Source organism: Stegodyphus dumicola, chromosome 10, assembly GCF_044657685.1.
Source record: "Stegodyphus dumicola isolate Sdum_Otavi_A_Nest chromosome 10, ASM4465768v1".
Classification (NCBI taxonomy): domain Eukaryota; kingdom Metazoa; phylum Arthropoda; class Arachnida; order Araneae; family Eresidae; genus Stegodyphus; species Stegodyphus dumicola.
The window spans coordinates 45,743,547-45,752,996 of NC_140777.1; the positions used below are offsets into that span (position 1 = coordinate 45,743,547).

The window sequence follows — 9,450 nt, forward strand, 5'->3', positions numbered from 1 at the left end:
AAGAAAATTACTGCCTAATCACAATAGCAGCATTCTACACGGTTATCGATATATGAATGAATGTGCTGTTGGAAAATACGATCATTCACTTTCATTACACGAACTCTGTCGACAGAACAGAAACACGTCAAAGTAAAACATAAAATTAGGCAAAGCCAAAAACCTTGTGTTTGGCGTAAATTTAGCTACGATTCTATGGATTTCGAGGGTAAATAGGTACAATTCCCTCTTCTTCTTCTTGAAGCTTGGTTTCACTGTTCCGTCTTCACAAACAGTACAGAAATCCGCAGCAAAGACAAAGCCACGGTTGTATTTATACCCAAAAGGAGAAAAGCGAACGAGAAGGTAGCGCCATCTGTCCGCAGAAACAAACCTTCCTAACGCTTTTAACCCTTTGCGGCACAGTGTGTCCGATCTGGACGCACATAAAAATTTCCTTCTGTACGCACAGAAAAAATTGAATGAAAAAGGATTTATAAGTTACTATAGGTTACTCTGAAACTTCTTTATTTATAGTAGATGGCAGCTCAATACAAACCAGTCCCCATATATTTCAGCCATGTTTAGTTTTTTAAGACCCTCATTTTTCAAAGAACTCTTCCAGATTTTTTTAGGGTATAAAAGGAATTGTTTGAAAAAGAAATTTCTATGTTATTTTTTGGCTGTATGCTAATCTCCTTATTCTATATTAGTTTTAAATTTTTACCTTGAAATCTTGCCTAAAATCAAACGGCGAACCCTAGGTGTGCCAAGACCGGGCTCACCGATAATCTAGGACAACTGATAATCTGTATTCTTTGTTTCTCCGCATCTCATCGGTCAGTTCATTGAAAACAATGCTCGTTTCAGCACTCTTTTCGAAGCTCTATTCAATCAGTGTGCTACTTTGGGCACACCCACAGAATTAAAACGATAAGTGCTATCTTCACAAAATTTTACTTGTGTACTCCTCTAGGCCTAATTAGACTGCCTACTTTTTTTTTTTTTTTTAATCAAAACTCCGACTTTAAAAAGTAGCGTGCCGGAAAGGGTTAAAATTCTATTCATTTAATTCTTCAATTTTCGTTACTATTTATACCAATGCATGTATGTATGTCTCTAGCATAACGCAGAACTGATTAACTGCCAGCCTTGCTGAATGGCAAGATGCTTTATCATGGTAAAGCATGGTGCCACTAATCTATACTTCTTAAATAATTTCTAGAAGACGTTTAGGGGTGAAACAGTTAGCTATAGTAGTCGTTTGTCCCTGAAACTTTGGTTCCTGTGCTTGTGAAGGAAACAGCATGCATAACTGTTATTTTATTGCTGTTTTCCCCCATTGTTGGTTACGCTTCATCTTCAATAACCCATACTTCTTGACGCGTTGGAACGTTAAAAAGCAGTATGTATATTTCATCAACTGCTATGATTTTAGAAATAATGCGGAGTCGACTATCAAAATGTAATTTTAGGGTTACTTTTCTGATTCTGTCACGCGGCGCTTTCTGGTATTAAGTTATTGGGAGGGGCAAAAACAAACTATTTTTTTTTTTTCATTTGCACTTCTTCACGCATAATTTTATGTATAGCTGAAGGTCCAAAATATTAAGTTCCTTCTTTATCATTTACCATTCCCCGGGTTGGGGGTTGATTGGGGCGCAACTCCCGGCGTTCTTGCTAGGTCCTGCACCTAGACAGACTCGACTTCTGGGTAAATAGTCTTCACGGTGACTATAACCATCGTTTATTCGGTAGTAGATTCAGGCTCGGTAGGGACCATATGGTACTGTCTTGTCTGTGCCTTGGTTGTGGGGACGTTACATGGTTAGGTATCTAGGGGATTTGGCTCCCCTTGGTCAACACTGGGGGACAGTCGACGACTTTACTATATTCTCTTTCTTGGTGGATTCTTGCCGTCCACCATTGACTTGTGTTATAAATCCCATGCTGTGTGCATCAATATTGTCCCACTGGGTTAAGAGGGGGTTTATGCCAATACCACCTACCACACGTAGTTATGCCTCCTTGGATCACCAATAAGGGTTGAGACATTTTAATCGTGTAAGGCATCTTAAATGAAACCAAGTCTGGGAGCCCCTTCTCCTTGGTGTACTGTATCATTCAGCAAGTGCAGTGATCAAAGATTTTTCGCATGGACGACACATTTTCTAAGATTACAGCCGTGTAAATCTTCATCCAGGAGAGAATTTCGATAATTCTGTAAATCACCTGAATACAGTGTTACAAGACGGAGCTTCATTTCCGTATGCTAATAATAAATGTTGAAAGCATTCTTTTTGATTAAGTCCCACTTTAAAATCATAAAAAAAATCACAGTACGGTAATTCTCTCACTTCAACTCCATTTTCATTTCTTTCAGAAATTTTTCTACGATAGATAAATTGCAACTTTTGTCACAAATTATTGCTTGCGAATATAAAGTTTCAGTTTACACATCTAACAAATAATTTTCTTTTAGCGTAATTGTCTGCCGCTGTCTCACATTTTCAGAGCTCATATTTTCAGAGCATAAGATAATCGGAGACTGCTTAAACTGGCTCACGCAAGTCAGAAGACTACTTAAACTGGTTCAAGTACCATGTTTACTTGCATTGCGACTATTATGCAAGGACGTCTGTTACGCAAGTAAACATGGTAATTATCAGAGCGTATTTAACGAGGGCTAACAAAATGGCTAAAGCCGAAATAAACTTTAGCAGACCTGGCGATAGGATATGGACAGTAAGCGAAGCTGCGAAAATGTCTAAAACATTCAAACCCTTGGGTTAAATACTCTACAACTAATTTTCAGTCTGTTGATGACTACGGAAATAAGAAGTTATAGTAAAGTTTAAATCATAATAATTGGTTAATTAACATAAAATCCTACAACAGTATCCTAAACATGTGTTCACCTTGCATTTATAAAACTTTCAACCGAGGCATAAGAGTTATGGCCTGGGAGTTCGGCCTATTCAACTTCTTCCATTTTAAAACAAAATCAAAGTGAAGAGGGAGATACACCTCTTCTTTAATTAGTATGTTGGACACTACGATGGAAAAATGTTTAGAAAAATTTACCGATAAGAAATTTCTCTATTTGACATTTATATCTCAAAAAGCATTATAAATAATCACACATTTTAATGGTTCACTGATAAGTAAATGAGTTTTTTCAGTTTTTGGCGGATATAGTTATACCATTTTCAAGTTTTTGCCGCACTTAGCTTTTTGCTACCGATATTATAGTGAGTAAAAAATAACAGTATCTCGACTTTTGATTTACTTTATCAACGCATTTTCAGGAAAGTCTAAATGGAAATCGCCAGTTATTAGCAAGTGATTAGAATTTCTACTGTCTTCATTTTCTTAAGAACTCGAGCATAATCATAATGAATATTTCTACAGCATTTAACTGTTTGCAGGTTTTCTGTTGTAACTGGAAGCTAGAGTTAAAAGTGTTGCAGACCGTACTAGACTGATAGGGAGTTACTGCTACGTCTTAAACAACTGAAAAATACTGAAGAAGGTTAGAATAATATTTCTATTTAGTCTTAAACTGCAACAGAACTTTAACTGCACAGCTTGTGTTACAACGAACTCCGCTACTTTATGGATATTTAGATTAACATAATAGAGTATTAAAATTTCAGTGTAAATAACATAATCGGAACTACACATAAAACAGACTAATTAAGCTGGTTCTGAATTTGACAGTCGCATATTTTAGAACATCGGCTAGCAAGATGCTAAAGCCGGAATATAACTTTAGGCGGAGTCGGGGAGAGTTAATAACAGCAAGACGCAGCTGCCACAAGCTCTCATCTAAACATTCAAATTCACAGATTAAATACACACAACTAATATGCATTCTGGTGAGAAATACGGAAAGAAGAAGTGATAGTAAAGGTTCAAACTCATCATAATTGATTAATTAAAATAAAATACCTCATACATTAAAGAGAAAACTGTTTTATGCGCCACAGTTATAATGCTGAAGAAATAAATCATTTGAGAAACCGATAGATTTTGTAAGAACGAAAAATTCCTAAATCTCAATTATTACAAAATGAAAAATCTGTAGGTAAGTGTGTGTGCATGTTATGTTTGTTCTTCGCAATGTGTCAAAACGGAGCCCTTACAGCCACCAAATTTTGAATAAATGTAGTCCTCCACCCGAACAAGTGCCCTTCGAAGCCCGAATTTTCGAATTTATATTATGTAACAAACTCAACGATTTAAAAGCAATATGTTGCCGTTCGGCAAAGCGTACAATATTAATGTTTCAAATTTAATGAGAAAACTCAGCGATTTAAATGTAATTGTTAGCACATGAAAAAGCATAAGATATTCGTCATTCAAATTTAATCAACAAACTCAGCGATTTATAAGAAATGTATCGCCACTACCAGAAATAAAATAATTTCAGATTTCACGTTCGAGCGTGCTGCCATTCGGCAAAGCATAAAACATTTAATTTATTTTCAAATTTTATCCGTCTGTTACTGATTAACAAACTATCTAATTTAAAAGAATAAACGAAGTTCTTTACATCCTATCGTTATTATTATCTGGATTTGTGAAATTACAATTACACAAGCTGGACTGAATTTAAATCAGTATATGATTTTTTCTTTTTTATGATAATTATTTCAGGTGGCTAGTTTATTAAAAGACGAGAAATATAACTGTTTACTTTCGATAAATTATTTAAATACAATTTATTATCGGATATCTTGACTACAGTAGACGCCGCTTAATTGCGATGCCGTTTGCTCACCGCTATTTTAATAACATTAACTAATGATAACATTAAAGAATGAAAAAAATGTCATTCAAAATAGCAATGGAATTTAACTAATTTAATATTATAACTAAAATCATACAAATAGGCACTTTCACAGAATTTTAGGTACTGTCTTGTTATCGGGAACGGATTCAGAAATACATGAATGTATACACGTGAGTACGTATGTATGCGCATGTATGTGTATGTATGTATATACACACACATACATTTCTACTTGCAAATACATATATATACATACATTTCTGAATCCAGTCCTGATAACGGAATGGTACCGAATTTCAATTACGAAAATGCAAAGGTTTGTTTATGAAATTTTCATAATGACTTTAATGCAATAATGCATTAATGAACCGTTCATAACGTTTCTGGAAATTATTGGAATAATGTGACTAACCTTAACACACGGACGTCATTTCTCATTTGAGAAGAGCTTACTAATGTAAAATTTAAAATTAGGCCAAAAAAAAAGCAAACTTAGTTTAACTTAGATGTTTTCAGAAACACATTTTTTCCCTACAAGGAAAAAAAACGAAAGAGATAAAGAATTCTGCAGTTTTTAGTCCAAAGGAGCAATTTGCCCATAAAGACTTTTAATTTCGTTTTGGCATTTTGCGTTGGTTCACTATCAATGTCGGTTCACTTTTCAAATTATTGCCCCCTAATATTAGAGCCCTTTATTATATTTAAAGAAATTAAATGAAGAATCTGCATAAATGTATGCATGTTTCTCGCATTGTGATAAAACAACGGTTTCTAGAGTCATTCAAGTTTAAATAACATACGTTTCCACTCGAAAATGGGCATCTGTACGCCCAAATTTCGAATTTGTTTTATTATCGATTTCATATTTTGTAAAACTTATATCTCATTAACAAACTCAACGATTTCGAAGCGAACAATGGCAACACTGTACGAAGAAAAAAAAAAAAAAACATTTTTATCTTCAGCGAGAAAGACTCTGTATCGGAAATTTTAAAGATATACTCATTTTAAAATTAATCTTCGATATTACTGTTGAACTGAATTTTATAGTTTGAGTACGTAGAACATGTTATTTAATAAATAAAAGTAACGCACGCACACATCGTTAAAAAGTCACCCCTTTAGACGTAATTTAAAATCTAAAACCTTTCAGTTTTTTTTTTTTTTTTTTTTTTTCTGAAGAAAAGGAATCTGTGTGTGTTTGATCCCGTCAAAATCGGTAGAATTATTGAAAAAATCTACCCCAAATTAAGTTTTTTTTCACCTAATTCTGAATAGTTGATTAAAAAGAGAGTTTGGCAAATTAACCCCTTCCTTGGCGACCTTTCTTTGTAACTTGACAATTTTTATAATGCATTACTATTTGGCAATTTTCTTCAATTTAAAAATGTAATTATATAATACGTAATATTAGCCGAATTGTTGATCACAGTAAGGGACGTTTTGGTATATAGTTCGGCAATTCGATAACAATATCCGAAGATAACGTTAACCACGATACATTAAGTAGCGTCTACTATACTATAGACATAATTCTTTCACGCAGAGATTCCCATGCGACCTGTAAAAGATTTTACAGGTTCTTATCGAACAAAATGTTTCAAGAAACACTGACTAAATTGTGTCGGAGTTCTGTTTGGCTCTTTCTTTACAGTGAATCTGAGCGATTAGGAATCTTCCGAGTGGATTTTGTGATAAGTAATAACAATACTTGCATTCATCTTCCTTTCTTCAGTTACTTTATTTTGACTTTCTTTTATCGCTTTTTGAATAATGTAGTTTTGAGGACCCATCAAAGAGGCGCTAAGTTTATTTCTTACAAATCGCTTGCGCGGACAACTTCTTAGAACAGTTATAAAAAAATAAAACACAAACACACATATATATAACGCTATTAATTAGCCTAACTAATATAATTTTACTGGTGCAGCTAGTAATTAATAATAAGACAGATGAAGATTTTGTTAATATGTAAAAGACAGAATAAATTTCTAAGAAAATTTAAATATCTTTCGTTTTGCCGAATAGCAATAATGTAATACTGGTGTGTAGAGTTCTTACGATTTTGCAAAGGGGAGTTGGTTAAATTATTTATTAGGATAATGAATATTTGTATTAAGGGATATTGCTTATTTCATTGTAATTTTGTTATACGTAATAACTTTTGTTTTATGAAGTTGTTCTGCAGAGTAAAATTCTACGCAGTTTTTAAATTTAACGTTTGCTGTTCCCTTCAGCCATTTTTCCGGTACATTTAAAAGCCAGACGAAAGCTGGCAGCGAAGCTGCTAGTATGCAATAAAACTTTCTTTGGTACTGTTCTGTTATCAGGACAGGATCCTGAAATGGATCCAGAAATAGATGCATGTATGTATGGTGTATGTGTTCATGTATATAAGCATGAATGTAATATACATGTATATAAGCATGAATGTATGTGTATGTATACATATACACATACATATATATATATACATACATATATATATATATGAATGTATATATGGTGTATATGTTCATGTATGCATGTATATATATAAGCATGAATGTATGTATATACACATAAATGCACATGCATACATACACACGCACATACATTCATACATTTCTGAATCTAATCTCGATAGTACCCTTTCTTTTACCATATATAACAACGACAGCATTATCACAATATTTTGTAACGTCATCAATTAAATAATCCTCGCAAAATATTGTATAATATTTGAAAAAAAATATATAATAAGCATATTTTCTTAATTTTAAAGGCATTAATATTTTTTTAGTATTTCTATAAAGGTGTAGATAATTTTTCTCCCATAGTTACCAATAATTCTATTTTAAAATGCATTGTCTACAATTATCGTCATTTCTACAACAAAAAGTTTAACAATCAAATGATAGGTATAAATCCAGTTACGGCAAGGTAATACAGACACACACAAAGTATCAGTGAAGTAATTTTCGATAACTGTTGAAGAAAAACTGTGATAAAAAGTGAATATGCCACCTCCTCAAGAAAGTTTAATTTTGCTTATCAAAAAGTCTTATTTGTGATTGACAGTTTAATAAGAAACAATTTACTGTTTGTGGAATAGAATGGCTTGAATTTAACTGCGAGAACAGAATGAAACTGCAATTCATCTGCAAGTACTTACAATAAAAGAATAATACAAAAAGTTTTTTTTTTTTTTTTTTTTTTTTTTTTTTTTTTGATTTTACGAAAAATGTACAAGTAAGAAATCTAATGTTCTTTTTAAAAATGATTTTTTCCCCTTTTCTGGAAAATAAAATGTACGTGAAGCGTAATGTCACGTGCTATTTATTATTCTCAGAATAAATATATTTAGAAGGAAATATGAAGCTTTTGAAGATGATCCATCATATCAGCTAATTTTATTCTAAAAAATATTACGCCGGTTAAGTAAGATTTTTTTTTCTTAGACTTTTCTTTCCCTTTCCAAATCCCACATTTTAGCCAGCAAAGAAAATTAAAATTAAGTAAAACAACAACCTTAGATTGCATATATTTTTAATAACACTTTGTCTGTTTGGATGGTAATCAGATATTAGTCTCTCTTCTTCAAAAGTTAAAAAGGGGAGGGGGAATGTCTTTACTCCTGCAGAAGAGAAACCTATGTCTAATTGCTCACAAAATAGATAAGAGTTTTTCCAAAAACCTATGTCAGTCTGTGGCTGCTTCCAGTGTAGAACTTAAAATTAGAAATGAGGAGCCTAATTTTAAATGCTACACTGGTATATTTCTCATCTAATGGAAATTTTTTTTAAATAATAATCACAACATATACGACTGCATATTAAATTTTAAATTATTATTATAACTATTATTAAAACTTTTATAGCAATGCATTTATTTTACATTGATTGATTTCTTGATCAATGATTTTTTATGCCTTAAATTCTTAATTATTTTACTTATATTTTCAAAATCTTCTCTGGTTCTAAATATTTATTAAAAATTATGCGGTTGTGTGGGAGAAGGAATTCTCAATGGGTAGGGTTAAATAATACCAAAATATAAATTTGCAATCTAATATGAAACAAAAACAACATAAAAAAATTGCTTACCTGCTACAAAGTGCTGTATAAAATCAAACAGAAATAAAATCCATACAGCATATAATAAGTAGAGATCCATATTTCTCCATGTCATGAGCTCAACAAAAAATCCATCTTCATATACGTTCTCTTATGTTCAAACAGCAGCATCTGCATATCACATCTTGGTAACTTACTAGCGCGTAATGAACTAATCAACGCATCGAACAACTCTACGCAACTTTCTGACGACGCACGTCGCTTTCCACTGATCGCACGCAATTTTGCGGGACACACTGATTTTTTTTTAGTTTATTTTCCCGCGACTCCCGCCAAGCAACGCGCAAGGAGAAGTTATCAAAATAAAGCGGATGAAGTGCTGAATGAGAAAACAAGCAGACGCAACACTGCCGTTACCTGGAGACATGACGTCACGATTCGAGCGCATGCGCTATTGATGCGAGAGCTCGTTTCTTCACTGATGGAGATATTCGGTTTAAGAAGCGCTATTTTCGATGGCATAAAACTGCTGGGAGGGATTAAGAATGTTAGAAATGTATTATTCCATGCATGAGAATTTCACTTTTTCGAATAAATAAAAATACTTTGCTTTCTCAAATA

The 9,450-nt window shown here is 32.9% G+C and overlaps 1 protein-coding gene across 2 annotated transcripts in view; it reads right to left on the bottom strand.

Annotated features, from left to right (window-relative positions):
- Positions 1-9,195, bottom strand: part of LOC118188605 (sushi, von Willebrand factor type A, EGF and pentraxin domain-containing protein 1-like) — a 160,264-nt gene extending 151,069 nt beyond the window's left edge. Inside the window, exon 1 of one of the 2 annotated variants that reach the window (XM_085824917.1) lies at positions 8,860-9,195. In XM_085824917.1, the coding sequence (XP_085681043.1) occupies positions 8,860-8,944 (85 nt within the window). In that variant the 5' untranslated portion in view covers positions 8,945-9,195. The remainder of the gene's footprint in view (positions 1-8,859) is intronic. The other variant, XM_085824916.1, reaches the window with a different exon arrangement.
- Positions 9,196-9,450: the final 255 nt, after the last annotated feature.